Below are 16,123 nucleotides of genomic sequence, written 5' to 3' on the forward strand. Positions count from 1 at the left end.
TTGTTTGTACAGTCAATAATTTGTTTGTACAATCAAAAGCATTTTATTGAAAACTTCTAAAAGGACACAATGATCACAACTGAAGTGGAAGTCTGGCACAAAACGTGCTCAGAATCTTTTACAAAATAATTACAATCCAAGAAAAAAAAAAAAAGCCGACATAAATCAACACAAGTATCACAAAGTATAAAAGCTACAAGACAAGAAAATGATAGTTCTTTCAATGTGGAACGCACTTCAAGAGCTGTATCCTGTTTTCACACCTTTCATGATGTAACTGTCGTTCGGGAAATGATTTCATTCACAAAACTGTTGTTCTTTGCCAACACATCATTTCTCAGCTGTTTCAGCTTGATTTTGATGTCGTCTTCTGACATATCTGTCAGGGGCAGTGCTTTCACTTGACAAAGAAAATCCTGAATTATCTTTTCACCTTCCTGAAATGGAGAGGGAAAAGAAAACAGAAAGGATGTTTAGATTGCAAGCAGGATCCTTCCAAATTCTGCCAGAGATACAAAGTATTATTCAGCACTAGAAACTTTTTGCAGATGAAAACCACCTTTGTTTTTGCACTTGCTATCATGTTCTCAACAGCAGAACAATCCAGCTATACTGGTATCAGGAGTTCTTTCCCCTTTCAATCCATGAGCCAAAAGCATCAGTTGATCAGCAGAAATACCGTATGTAACATTGAGAGCTCCCGTATGTGTTCCACATTAATTCCAGCGTGCAACCACATTAGGTGAGGATTGCTAGCGATAACAGCATCAGAGTGGCCATATTACCCAAACTAGTTACTTTTTGGAGGAATTGTAAATTAAACCCTGTGTTTCAATATGCAAAAGAAAAGCACAAATTGTAACCAAGCAACTGGAGAGTGGCCGTCACCAAGGAGAACAGATGATAATTAAGCTTTATGCATATGCTTTTACACAAACAGGCAAAGTGGAACTTCTAAACAATCCGAACTGAACAGCAAGAACAAACATTTCAATGAACAGCATTCAGGATCCCTGTATTAGAAACAATTTGCCCAGAATACACAATTTTGTCTAGTCCTCTGCATTTTGCATTTTAGAACTCTACTGCAAAGTTTTCTTAGTTTTGTTTTATCATTTAGGACTAATGCAGTGTGCTTTCAGCGCAGAAGTCTCCAAAGGACTTGGAAATGTAATAGCACACTTTTCCCTCTAAACATGATGTTAACAAAAGCAGACAAATTGCCTGGGCGAGACATCTAAAGCTATGCCATTCTATTGCCTAGAGATTTTATGAAATATTATGTATTACTGAAATATCCAAGAAAAAAACATGATGCTGTATTTGTCAGAAGTGTTTGCCACGTCAATTTAATTTACACCAACTTAAGACCACACAGCCAGATCCAACTAATCTAAAAAAAATACTTCAACATGACACCTAGCAAGCTGGCGAAGGAAAGGTAATAGTGGAGTAACTGAGGTAGGTAGAGGGGGAACCTCCTGGCACTAAAAGGTAGGACAAACCAGAGATCGTTCATCCACAACATCAGATCCACTTACTGAGCCAGGAACAAATGCAGTAGAGCTCTGAAACTGAAAATAAAGTAACAGGTAACAGCCTCTGTCTAGAGCAAAGGCTTTTTAAATGTAGAAAGTGCTTTGGATATGGACTAACACTTCAAGGCTTCCATATACCAGCGTATTACTAAGATTGCCACTGACATACAGGAAGAAATAAATGAGTTACAAGGCTGCAAAGTTTCAAGCCAGCTGCTGGGACACAGAACTAAGATCTGTAAGCAGATTTATATGCATACAGCAAGGAGGACCCAATTATTGGCAAAAAACAATGCAAGTCACAAGGCAGCACGTGGATTTCCTAGGAGGCTGCAACAGATGTCACTGTAAGGACTCTTAATCCAGCAACAAGATGACACAGGCTATTCTGAAAAAGCTTCCTGCAAGTTTTTGTTTTCCTTTACACTACCTGCTCATGAAGCTTCTTTTAAGAGAAAGTGCAGGGAGAAGAGAAACAACAGTTCACTCAAATGGCTTTACACAACTGTATTATGTGCAACGTAGACATGATCAGACCTATGCTGAGATGTGTGTTTCCCCAACTTGTGCTTGAAGCCTGTGCAAAGCCAAAAGCATCTTCCTTTTCAGTTGACTAGAGAGAACCAAGCTAAAATTTTCATGTGTGAAATGGCAAGAACTTTATGACATCTGTAAATCAGACATTCCAGGTCCAAATTGCCATGTCCTTCAACACGATCAGCTTGTGAGACATGTTAGTACTGATTGGACATGGAAGGGCAAAGGAGAAAGCTGTGTACTCAGCTTTTCTCTGATGAGAACAGATCTGAACATGTTCATGTTGAGCTTCAAGAAATCAGCACTAATGAGCCCTCAAATAAGGGGGACCAAAACCAGGTGCAACCCACCTGCAGAGCCAAGAATAATCTAAACAGCAATTAAAACAAAAGCTGTAACAAGTCCCAAGAAACACTGCATATAAACTAAGTAGCCAACAGAAGTGATGAACACAAAATTTTGCCTTGCTTCACGGCATGAAGAAAACCCCACAAGACAGCTAGAGACATGGGCCCTTGTATGACTCCAGTTGTATGCCAATCATACTAACTGCTGATGATTATTCTTTAAGAAAAAATTAGTTTCATTCCCATGACTATGTTTTTAGGTAGAATTTTTGCCTATGTTAACTTGAAATTAATCTAAACCAAATCCCACTATCCTTGAACAACTCTTCAACTCCTAATGAACTTCATAGCTAAAACATTTTGTTATGGAAAACTGAGATTACAGCTAATTACCCTCAAGCTTTGAGGGAATCTGAATCCTTAAACTCTTTTTCTTGGGCTATTCCAGCTAAACAAATTTACAAAAGCATTCCTGATAGCCCACCTCTCTTTCTCTGTAGCGTTTCTTGGCTGGTGGTTCTCCTTCAGATTCCTGGGACTTGCCAATGTTTTGAAATTCCTCCAGCTCCAACGCTTTTTGTCTTGCACTTTCTATCACATGTTTTGGGAAAGCCGCCAACTCTGCTACGTGTATTCCAAAACTCTGGTCACAAACACCTGGATGCAGGGAAAAAAAAAAAAAAAAACCCAGAGATAATATGGCTACACAGAAATTATATGAACAAACTGGTAATAGTTCTCTGTTGTGAAGAATTAAGTGTGCGACATTGTTTGGTTGTCCCAACATTTTCTGATTTACCTTCTGGACTATACATGATAACACAGAATAAAGAATATACTCTTGTTTAATTAAGCTCTCAGAACAGTAATTGCAGAGCTCCAAAAGTGCTTCAGGAAGAAAGGGAAAACTTTTCAGACAGAAAGAATTTCCCTCTAGTACTTGAATGAAATTGAATAATGGTTTTTATTTTACTGTACTTCAGCACAGTCTGTAGAATATAGGAATTTGCATAATTTATATTTAATATCCATCTCATTTTTTCTATATTTATATAAATATGTATATTTTTTTAAAAAAAAAAAAAAACACACACACAAAATGTTGCATTCTCAATCATCCTCCTCCTCCTTTGCATCAGTACCACCTAACTCCTCAGTCTCCAGGAGTCATCTTCAATTATATCAAAACCTTTCAATTTTAACTTTACAGTTACTTCATTTAATACACTGTTTATAACATTTGGTTGAGAAAGAAAAGTTCTCATAATTGGTCAAAATATGTCAATTATACACAGTTACATAAAATAATTTTCACTTCAATATTAAAAGCCCTCTGATACAATCTGTCAACTCCATTCGTTTAAATTACTATCAGTCCGATTGGCCACCCACAAATATTACTACATCCATTTAATTCTGGTCTCCAGCAAGGAGTTATGAATAAATGAATTACACATGCAAAACGAAACTTAACTAATCATCTATTAAATACTGGGTAACAGAAGAACAGGTAAAGGAAAACTTAGCATTTAGATTTTTTCTGTTTTATTAACCTTGTAATCTCTCAGGTTTCTCAAGAGGAAATCAACATTTTTAAGCACAAATTAGTCTTCTTGATTTTATATTAAAAACACACACCTCCCCAGACACAAAGCTAACTCAGGTCTCTGCTCAGAGAATCCTGAGCAGAGGCCTGGAGAACAATACTTTGTGTCTCCTCTTCCAGCAATTCTGTCACACTCTTGAGGCATGAAGACAGGGATGAAAATACTGTATAGAAGTCCTTTGTCATGCATTTCAGATTTAGTTATACATTTCAAATGACATGAAACCTGATTTGTTTCAAAACACAGCTGTATCCGAGCTGCCTATACTCACATCCTTGCCTGCACAACATAACTCTTCCAAAAGGGAAAGAGCTCTACACTAAATGCAAAAACTTACATGAAGCACATCCAATTTGAGACCAGGTGTTTCAAGATGAAGATTTCATAATGTTGTATCTCATCTGACAGAGGTTTAAGCAGATAGATACAACCTATTGTGCCTCTGTGCTCAATAGCACTTCCAAGAAAATGGATCAAAAAGACACTGCATGTACAAAGAAAAGACATGTATGACTAAAAATGGCAAAACCGATTGAAGAAAAATATGAAACCAGGCTTCTAGAATTTTCACTGGGACCAGAATGGGTGAGTTAACAGAGGTTTGGGAAAAAAAAAAAAAAAAAAGGGGGTGGCATATGTGAAAAAAGAGAATTCACCCAACTATCTGGTGAGTATTAGGGGGTTTTATCGTAAGAGTTGCTATTCCAAAGGATTTAAAAGGTAGAATGTTTTGGTTTAGTGTGCATTACTTCCCTCCCCAACCTAAGTACTCAAAATAAGGCACCTAAATAAAGAAGGCTTGTTTGAAGATACTGTACATCACCAGCTCTCGCTGCACTGAAAACACTCATAGTTTCATTGTATGCTTGCAGCAATTTATGATTATACTTGTCTTCAGTTCTCATGCCACACTAAGTCATATCTTAAGCATTGATTTGAGCAAGGCATTCAGAGGGCTCTGAACCTTCACTTGGTGGAAGGAACTCAACATGTGCTGGAGAAGATGGGAAACAGCAAACTATGAAAGAACCGTAGACACTGCCTCTCCACTGGAACAGGCTAGGTACCAGGACCACAGCACTTTGGACTAATATTCAGAAGAATAGCCTGAGCATTGCCTAGGAAAAGTGCATGAACAGAGAGGAGAACAGAGGGAATTCCTAAGGAATAAAGATCTCAAAAGACAAGGACACAGAGTTAAAAGAAACAAGATTGTGGCAGCCAGAGATATTCTAACCAGCTTAAGCAGACTCTCAGTAAAGCAAGAGGAGAGCAGTACTTCTGGTCATGCTTTGATTCCTCTTGTTCAGAGCAGTCTCCTAGCTTTATAGAAAAGTACCTGAAACCTAGTTGCAAGACTATAGCCATAGGGGAATACAAAATTAGAAATGGTTATACAAGTAATCAAAAGGGGAAGAAATGGAAGTAATTGCATGGATTTAAAACCAGAAGAAATGAGTACGAAATAGTCAATAAGCAACATCATAGGTGTAAAACTTGCATGGTACCACTTGGGTGAGGCTCAGATCAGGATATAATAAAAACACATTTACCAATTATCTAAAGACACTTAGTAGTACGGTGATAGCCTGTGAAGCTCATAAAAATAATCTTTAAAAGCCTAACAGTAAAATTTAGTAATTGGCCAGCATATTAGATTAATTTCAGAATAATATATGCCAGAAGGAATGAAATGAAAGTCCTAAACTGGCTAAAGAAATCAGGAAATATTGGAGAGAGTTCTAGGATAACACATACTGAATATGCACTGATCATGAAAAGCAGAATTATTAGGATGAACTAGGCAAGCAAAAGCAAGTATTTGGTATTGTGTCAATATGACAAAACAGCTTTTAAAATGAGGAATGAAGTTCAGCAATTGTACCTGTAAGATTAAATACTAAACTAAAAAGATATAAGTAAACATCAGTCTCCAGGGCTTGAGATATGAGGTAAGGACTAACTCCTTAGCCTTAATAAGGCTGGATGATACTTAGTAACTGTTTTAGTAAAGATAATAACTCCTCAATGGTTATTCCTTATTTGAGACAAAACCACTCTACAAGGTAAGTCATTGACTGGGTCCAGTATAACCACAGTATTCTACAGTAACCATGTTCTATCCATCTGAGAGTCATCTAACTCATTCCTTCATTGTGGAACTCAGAAAAGGACAATTAAGAGGTATTTTTAAGTGAAAACACAGTGTAACAGTACTCTGCCCACATTTTAAATCAAAATCTCAGTCCAGATGTTGGCAACCTGGCTGAAATGCCCCTACGGGAACAACAAAATCCCTGTAGAGTATACAACTAAATTATTATGCCATGAATGACCACACCCTGCAAGCCACAGTTACACATCCCTGCTTTATTTAGCATAAATACAGGCTCCTGCTGAAGGGAGCAAGAATGATTGGCAATATAAAGAAGCAGGAGGAACCACTTATGTGGTTAACAGATTAAATTTATGCCCAATTAAAAATTGGCTAATTTAATACCAAAAGGAATAACTGGATCCACTAAAGGATTTTAATTAGATATATCTGACTTACCTTACACTAACAAAACAGGCTACTTGTTTTACTATGATGCCATTTGCTAAAAACTAAACACATTTTTCCTATATCAAACTACTGCATAAATTGGGCAACATCTTTCTTCAATGACTAAGCCTTATTACAAGTAGACATTATTAAAAACTGTCAGCACATAAAAGTTGCACTTATTTCTTTTAAAAGAACAATTTAAGGAACGTAAGTCTTCTCTATCAGCAGGTTAAAATGGCTGATTTAGGAAAACAGAAAATAACCTTTTGGAACCCTCCTCTCTGCTCTTTAAAAAACAAAAAGGGACCAACCATAAAAGCATTTACTTGAGCAGGAGAAATAACCCAGAAGTCTTAACAAATAATCATCAACACCACCACCAACTGTGTTCACACATGGACAGAGCTCCTGCCATACACACTCTCTATGGTCAGAGAAGAACATGTCAATTATAAACCCTAAGCCTGGAGTACAACATGACATGGTTTTTATGTTTTTCCCAGTAAGATTTCTTCTTCTCAGGGCAAAATGAAGTTTACCCTGTTCACCATTTACACAGTCTTACCTTCCTTGACACGATAAAGCATTGTCAGTGTCTCATCACTGGTCAGAGCAGTAACATGTAGGTTATTTACTGTTGGCACTTGGTCAGCAAGAGCTGTCAGTTCATGAAAATGTGTAGCAAACATACAGAAAGCACAGATTTTGCTAGCAATGTATTCTGAAATAGCCCATGCTAAGCCAAAGCCATCATAGGTGGAAGTTCCTCTTCCCAGCTCATCGATGATTATCAGGGAGTTTTCCGATGCTGTCCTGAAAACACAAGAACATTTTAGAACGTTTGAGAACAGCATGAACTCTGGATATTGGAGTACCACAAGTTATGTGCTAGAGGCATAGCATAAAGGAGGCAAAAGACCTTTCCTATTACATAACAACATACAAACGAAGTACACATAGAGTGTCACACAGATCATTCCAAATTAGTTTCTTTGTCCCATTTAGGCTTTGGCCTCCTGGTGGCAGCTCTATATGACCACTGAAATAAACAGAAGGCTACTTCAAGAACTTATGAGCCTGCTAAAAAGTACTTGAGATCCTCCACTGAGATCCTACATAAAAGGAAATCTTAAATGCATCTTTCTTAGAGCACCACCTTTCCCATCACCCCCAGGCAACAAAATCAGATAAGCACAGGACTTACCTAAGGATTGAAGCAGTTTCTAACATCTCAGCCATGAAAGTAGACACACCTTTCAGCTGACTGTCTCCAGCTCCCACCCGAGCCAGGATACAATCCACAATGGTTATTTCTGCAGAGTCGCATGGTACAAAACACCCAATTTGGGCCATAAGAACAATCAGCCCTGTCTGTCGGATGTAGGTTGACTTTCCTCCCATGTTAGGGCCTAAAGAAGAAATTTTACAAATGCATTAAAAAACATAAATCTTTTAAAATTCAGCAGTTCTTTTAAAAGAGAACAGGCTCTAAATTAAAACAAAGAGTGTTTAAACTTATTACTCTTCTTGCCAGAAAAGAGCAGCAGACTTGTCTAACAGGTGCAACAAGTAGCTCCACTACTAATAAGGCTTGCTTGTATGCCTTACTGAATGCTGCTTTTTCAAAAGAAAGGTGATTGGAGAGCATTAGGGGCCTTTGTAAGTTTTGGGACTTTTCAGAAGTCTAAGCAGTCATCTAGAACACATGTCCATACCTAAAACTAATAAGTTTTAATTCAGAAATCATCAGTATTGCTGCTTAAGAATGAAAATAATTTGCTTTCACCTCAAACAACAATTACACTTTGTCTGTAAAAATGAAATAGCTTAGTTACAGACCAGGTACAAACTAATGGGCGATTTAAATTACAATCTAAAGGGATTCTGAATCAGCAAAACCAGATATTAGTTAATTTTAACTGAAGTACAAATGAAATAAATATTTTCCAGAAAACTAATCACTAAAACCAATTTTACACTTTTGCTAACCAGAAAAACAAGCGTGTTACCATGATTTATTCAGATTTTTAGGTTTTATTTTTGATTATGTTAGAAGTGTTCACTAACCATTCTCTAATTTCAGATCTTTGCTACTCAAAATGTATGTCAAGGACATCTGGATGGAAATTAAAATTCAATTAAATGTATAAACACTAAAAAATGTTTTCCTGTGTAGTAAAATTATCTTAATTACACCAGAGAATAGGGGGGGAAAAGGGTACAGTCATTGAAACATCTTTTGCATTTAAAATCAACTTTAATACTAAACAAGGAAAACATCAACAAAGAGGCCGCTTAAAATCTTGCATACAGAAGGTGCCTACGTGGCTACAGTACAATTGATGCCTAGTGGAATTTTCCAAATCACTTAAGCAGGTTCAGGTTCTCCCCAAGTCAGGCAACGTCAGGAGCTGGAGTTACGTTCACTAAGGCAAGGAATACATAAATTAAGGAAGGATTAATTTCTTATTTCCTACTGTCCTAGCAGCCCCTCTGTTCTTCCCAAATGACTATTTCTGAATTAGTGACCACCTTCTCCAAACAGTGCACTATAACTACAATCATAACAACTAATTCCATGACTATTAGTTTGGAAGATGAGAAATATGTCTGTATGTGCATAAACATGTAAAATATCCACTATCAAAGGAAACATTTCACTAGAACATTGTGGATGCTTTCTTTTTCTAATATAATAAACAACAATAGCTTACAAATACCCTTCCTTCTTTTCCAGAGCTAAATCTTATCCCCCATACAGAAAGATGAATAACTTGCTAGCTGTTTACCCTTTGTTGATTAGAGAAATTATTTTGACAGAGTTTTGTTGGGTTGTTGGTTTGTTTGCTTGTTGTTTGTTTGTTTTTTTAAAAGACATCATTATTGGAAATACTCAAGACATTTAAAATGTAAACATGAAAAAGAGAACAGAAACATTTACCAGTAATAATGTGGAACATCTGCTTGCCCTTCTCAAATGTAATGTCATTGGGGATGAAGGCCACCTCATCTTGCACTTCGATGCAAGGATGCCTGGCACCCTTCAGCACAATCCTTCCTTGCCCCTTTTCCAGAATGACAGGACGGACATATGGCACTGGTGCTCCATTCGACACATGAGCAAAACTGACAATTGCATCTAATTGAGCTATCACATCATTCATCGTCTGTATTGGTTCTGCATAACCTGTTTTTGATTAGAGATACACAAATTCAACAGTTAGAAATTTTTTGTTCTTGCTGAAAAGATATCTTAAAGCCTACATTGAGCCCATAAATTAATTCATCTGCATTAAAAGTCAATTTTGTTCAAGACAGCAGTCACCTTCTGTGAGAGTCTAAGATGTAATCCTTAAGTTTCCATGCTTTGACTACAAAGCGGACTTCATCAGACTAAGAAAAGGAAGAGGTGAGGCCATGTTGATTGTTTTGTCTTAACACTAGACAATGAGAAACAGCTTATTTTAGTACAGGAACGCAAATGCTCACAATGGCAAGATGGCTGGAAATCCAGTTAAGTTTCCTTCCTCAATAATACACTGCATTTTGATGGTCACACAAGCAAAGATAACAAAGGCACAGCACTGACAATTCAGATGCAACAACCATTTATGTTTATGTGAATGATGGCATGGAGAGGTCTGTAAGATACAATGCCTGTGATACCAGACAACTAGACTAGATGGCCCGGCATCCCCAATACCAGTTTTTAAGTTTTGGTGTTCGTTTTTTTTTCACTGAAAGGGATGAGGGACAGGAGTCTACAGGGTAAACGATCTAACACCTGTAAATGAGATGCATGTATCAGAAGAGGTGAGCAGTGACCTGCAGAAAGAGCCCTACCTGTACAAATTACATTTACTGTTCTAACATCATCTCCTGAACTGGCTAGGTATAGATCATTAAGAGGACTTTAAATCACTGTCATTCAAGAATTATACACATAATCCAGACTTTTTCATCAAATTGCCTCCACTTGGGGAAGAAAAATGCTTTTTAAATACATATAGACATTTGTAAGTCTATGACTGCACACCACAGAAGCTTTAAGCAGCAGCAAAAGGCTTTATTAAATATACTAGGTATTTATAGATGACGTACTGAAGCTAATCCCACTACATAATACCCAATTAACTTTCCACATAAATATACAAACCACAGTATGCTACACACAAAAACACAACACTTGAAAATTACCAAGATAAAAAAAATAAATAAATAAATCTGACAAGCTACTGATTTTGCAATATACTGGCAAATTCCTGTCCTGGTTTCGGCTGGAATAGAGTTAATTTTCTTCCTAGTAGCAGGCATAGTGCTGTGGTTTGGATTTAGTAGGAGAAGAATGTCGATAACACACTGGTGTTCTAGTTGTTGCTAAGTACTGCTTATGCTAGTCAAGGACTTTTCAGCTTCCCATGCTCTGCCAGGTGCACAAGAAACTGGGAGGGGGCACAGCCAGAATAGTGGATGCAAACTGACCAAAGGGCTATTCCATACCATATGACGTCATGCTCAGTATAGAAACTGGGGGGGTTGGCCGGGGAGCAGCGATTGCTGCTCAGGAAACTGTCTGGGTATCGGTCAGCAGGTGGCGAGCAATTGCATTGTGCATCACTTGCTTTGTATATTATTATCATTATTATATTGTTATTATTATCATTACTATTTTACTTTATCTCAATTATTAAAGTGTTCTTATCTCAACCCAGGAGTGTTTCTCACTCTTACTCCTCTGATTCTCTCCCCCATCCCATCAGGGTAGGGGGAGTGAGCGAGCGGCTGTGTGGTGCTTAGTTGCTGGCTGGGGCTAAACCATGAAAATTCCTTATCATGACAACAGGTCAGAGCTTATCAAGATTTCCACCATAACTTAATGCACACTCAAATATATTAATACATCAGCCTAAGAAGTGGGGTTTTTTTTATCTTTAATACTAATGAATATTAAGCTAAGGGTAAAGGTGCTTTCACTTTCCGCTTCTCTCTTTCAAAGAACTAAGATTTGTTCTGCTGGAACTAGTGCCTTTGGGAGAGGCAATATTTACAGAATCCTCCGCCCAAACTCCCCAATGCCTCTTCTCCTTTTGGTGAAGGACAGTAAAGAATGCCCTGCAAGTAGGCAATCTTAGAGCAAAATATATGGAAATTAATTAGTAAACCAATAATTTTTTATTGTACCATATAAGCAATGACTAACTTGATCTTATATTGCATAGCAGTGTTCCTTCCTCACCATCCTTCACAGTCCTCAGGTCCCAGTCCCTCAGTTCTTTGTTGTCCTTTACACCTCTTCTGCCTTCTACTTAGTCTACTGTTTGGGTGGAGATGCCCAGAGTCAGGGAGGTAGGTGGCAGATAGATGTGGCCTTTATAGGCCTATTTTTGTTCCTTTTATGGGATTAGCATTTGCACACACCCCATCACTGCACATTTGTACCAATGGCAGGTAGACAATATATTTCAAACTTTCAACAACTGTCTAAAAGTCAAACCTCATTTTTTCCACACTAATTCTTTGGGGAATGTTACAGTTGTAGAAGGACCTACAAAGTAATTGCAAGTCCTCCCAGCATTCCAGACTGTGATACACATCAACATTGACATATTCACCTGAAGCAATGTTAATGATTTCCTTAACAATTGCATCCTGAGCCTCTTCATACTCTTCTCTGTTCTTTATATATTCATCATTGACGGAGCTCAGTTTGCTGTGAACAAAACCACAGTATTTAGAAGCTGTGATGTTCTGTCTTCACTGCTACAATGCCAAACTTCCGGCCTCCTCATCTATGAGTCAATACCAATTGTCCCCACCTGTTTTAACAGCAAGGTTCAGCACAAGGACCACAAAGCAACTAATCTACGATTCATACACACCACAAAATCAGTAAGATTAATTCCAAGTTGAAGATCACAAAGGCCAAACCAGCAATTCTAGCACCTCTGAACACATAATTCTTAAAAATCTTACAGTAGTTGTTTGTTACAGACATGCTATGTGTTAAGGACTTGCTCTTAAAGCTGAATTTCTGGCCATTTTGCAACAAGATGTGGCATGTTATAGAACTGGCAGAGGAGGATTGCTGCTAAGCAACTGTGTAATTAGCCCAGAGTCCTACAACAGGCTTATCAGAACTGAAGGCACTGACTTCTTTCATTTAGTAAAAACCTCAGTGAACTACTGTCACCAAGAACAGGTTCTAGTCTTCAAAATAAGGTAACTTGAAGTCAAGAGAGAGTTTAAACAAGTGTTTATTCTTCTCAAGCTCGTCTCCGAACATGGAGCAGAGTCTGGAGGACTGAATATGAAACACACCCCAGTACTGCACCCACACTGTGAGCAGAAGTCAGCCTTGTGCTTCCAGTACCATCTACAGAAGCAACTATAACTTAACTAAGCACAGAGAAGTCTGTTTTATCAGTGATCCATGAGCTTCTTCCCCAAGGGAAAGTAACAGATGACACAGTAGAGGTTCTAAGTACCATCTCAGTTACAGAAAAGCCTAATTTCATCATTACATTTAGATTCCTAACATATTTAGAACCAAAAAAACAAAATGCAATTAAGGTTTACACTTTGTTCATTTAAGTAAATTGGTGCGAAATACACCAACATGTTGGTTGGCGTGAACCAATATGTTTGCCCTGTTTTTCAAAGCAAACGATTTATTACTATGAAAGTGAGTGATTAACAGAAACAGTCATTATTAGTGATAGCACTGGCTTGAAACCAACCTTGCCCTGTAGGCAGTGCTCCTCATACATGTCTGTCAATCAATATGTCTCTCAATAAACTCACTTCCCTGATGCTAACTCCAACAGGAACTGTTATACATAAAGCAATAGCATCATGGTTTGTCTGAAACAGACTGTATGATGTATTAATCTCTGCTATTTTTACCCTTCCGTATACAACACATGCAGGAGATTTAAAGACTAGTTTTCTCCTGGACCTGCCACTGACAGACAAGGAGGAACTCATCATGAGGTTGAAGTCCAATTAGTGGCTGATTATTAGCAGCATTTCTTAGGGTTGATACTGGGGCTGATACTATTTATGCCTTGATTAACAACCTGAATGATGGGACTGAATGGACTCTCAGCAAGGTTGTGAGCAATACCACATTAAGGGGAGCTGTCAGCACGCTGGAGGACAGGGCTGCCATTCATTAGGATATCTACAGACTAGAGAAATAGGTGGACAAAAATTTCAACAGAGGCAAATGCAAAGTCCTGCACCTGGGATGAAATAACTCCATGCAATAGTACAGACTGGGGTCCAAATGGCTATAAACCAGCTATTCATAAAAGAGTTGGAGGACCCAGCCGACAAGAAGCTGAACACGAGCCAGCAGTGTGCCCCTGATGCAGAGGAGGCCAAGCCCATACTGGCTGCACTAGCAAGAGCATAGCCAGCATGTCAAAGGAAGTGATTCTTCTCTATTCAGCACCCATGAGACCACATCTGCAGTGCTGTTTCCAGTTTTGTCTTCCCAGTGTAAGAGAGACATCGAACCTGGAACAGATGGCCACCACAAAGATTTCAAGGTGGAGCACATAACATACAAGGACAGGTTGAGAGAGATACCTGCCCAGACTGAGAATCTGAAGTCCACCTGGAGAGGAGAGGCACCAGACTCTTCTTGGAGGTGCACAGCAAAAGAATGAGATACTAAAAATCTAAGCTTCTGCAAGGAAAATTCTCATTAAATCCGATCAGGAAAGTTTTCACAAAGAGTGGTTCAGCACTGGAACTTGTGCACCACCAGAGGTTGTGAAGGATGCTTGGAGGATGGGCACATGGCCAAGGCCTTGAGCCACCTCATCTAACTTTGAGATAGGATCTAATTTCCAAGGTAACTCTGCTGTGAGTGAGGGGTTAGACCAGTTAACCTCAAGAGATTGCCTTCAGCTGAAGTTATTACCTGATTCTGCACATGCAACTTTCTACTTTGTTTGCTCTCTGTAAAAATAATGAAGTACAGAGAGACATCTGATGACTGAGGTAGCCCTTGCTCCTTCTAAAATGCTCTAGGAGAGCTAAAAATTCAACAGAAGTATGCTTGGCTGACCTGTGACAGAACTGCTGTCCAGACAAGGAAACACTGAAACAGCATCAATGCAATTAGCCTGAAGACTGAAATTTTTCAATAGCTTAATCTATATATGGAATTAAAAAAAAAAAAAAAAAAAGGTAATCACCAACAAAACTGCTGCATGTCATATTTGGTGATAAGTGCAAATAGCTCTTTTCCTATTGCAGCTTGTAAAAGTGTCTGTATAAATACTCACAGTGAATGCAATTATGCTACTAGCTGCAGCTAAACCAGAGAAATTAGCCCAAGTCAAATGACCCCAAATAGCTAACAGTTGGCAAAGTAAATGGGGAAATCAGCTTTTAAACAGACACTGTATGACTACTCCTCCCTCATGCCAGTCTTGCTCAGTATCTCACTCTGTGAGCCAATTAAAAAGGTGAAAATTCAGCCATTCAAGACATAGGGAAACCAGTTTATCAGCATACTTATAAAGAAAGGAACAATTTTGTTTCTTTCACAACAGTCTTGAAAAACTACCAAGATGATCTCATACCTGTTAGTAAATTTCACACCGTTCTTCTGTGTATCAACTATTCCATATTTTGAATTGTTACGGAGAACTTTTTCCTCCTTGCAAGTTATTCGAAAGTGATGTCCAAACTGTGAATTTGTCTCCAGTTTGATACTTTTGCCAGCTTCCAAACCTTTTAGATGAAAAGAAAGAAAAAAGAAAACAACTGTATTATCAAAAATCCTCCAGCCTGTGCTATTTCTACTCACTAATTCCCAGTTTGTGTGCCATAGCCTCTCTTAAATATGCTACTCAGTATACTTGTTCTGGTTCTCTACAAGTATGAGAAACACCCAGACCTAACAGAATTTTACTGATTCATTCTCCACTCTTACTTTGATATGCTCTCAAACTGCATATTCAAATCAGCTTCATGATTATTGTATTACTACATATTCTTCAGAAACAAGAGAAATGTTCATAGCACACTGCAAGGACATTCTATATCACTGCTGTAAGCACAGCAGCTGTAGTCTTATGACACTAAAAAAAAAAATATCAAGACCAAAAAAAAAAAAGCAAGTCCTTAAAGGTGTAACCTAAAATAACTATGGTGGTGTCAGTTTTCCTTGCCATATTTGCATTAAACATTGATTTTTATTTTTAAGTTGCTCTTTGAATGCTGTGGTGGTACATTCCCCCCCCCCCGGCTCTGTTTTTCTGTTCTGTTTTTCCCCTTCACTTCGGCCGCTTTACAATCTCAGGAATTCCCAGGCCGCAGCTTTTGTGTAGCGAGTTGGTCAGTTAAGGGCCCCTTAATTGTACCAGAAACTCCTACATGGCTGGAGCAGAGAGCGGCTCTGTTCTTATCAAGATTCATATTATGGCTAACAAGGGGAACGAGAACAAACAGCTACCCCTGACAGCCTTGAAACAGGGTGGTATCATCACTGCTGGAATTCCAACAACAAGCCGACCCGAATTGTGGCTCGGA

At 38.3% G+C, this 16,123-nt stretch overlaps 1 protein-coding gene across 3 annotated transcripts in view; it reads right to left on the minus strand.

Annotated features, from left to right (window-relative positions):
• Nucleotides 1-266: 266 nt before the first annotated feature.
• MSH2 (mutS homolog 2) overlaps nt 267-16,123 on the minus strand; it is a 63,821-nt gene continuing 47,964 nt past the window's right edge. For 2 of the 3 annotated variants that reach the window (XM_075706860.1, XM_075706859.1), the window contains 7 exons: nt 15,172-15,322; nt 12,190-12,287; nt 9,519-9,764; nt 7,782-7,986; nt 7,143-7,390; nt 2,907-3,079; nt 267-437 (listed from right to left, as the gene is read on the minus strand). In XM_075706860.1, coding sequence (XP_075562975.1) covers nt 267-437; nt 2,907-3,079; nt 7,143-7,390; nt 7,782-7,986; nt 9,519-9,764; nt 12,190-12,287; nt 15,172-15,322 — 1,292 coding nt within the window. Of the gene's footprint in view, nt 438-2,906; nt 3,080-7,142; nt 7,391-7,781; nt 7,987-9,518; nt 9,765-12,189; nt 12,288-15,171; nt 15,323-16,123 lie in introns of those variants that run through there. The other variant, XM_075706861.1, reaches the window with a different exon arrangement.

The sequence above is a fragment of the Pelecanus crispus genome, chromosome 3, assembly GCF_030463565.1.
Source record: "Pelecanus crispus isolate bPelCri1 chromosome 3, bPelCri1.pri, whole genome shotgun sequence".
Lineage (NCBI taxonomy): Eukaryota > Metazoa > Chordata > Aves > Pelecaniformes > Pelecanidae > Pelecanus > Pelecanus crispus.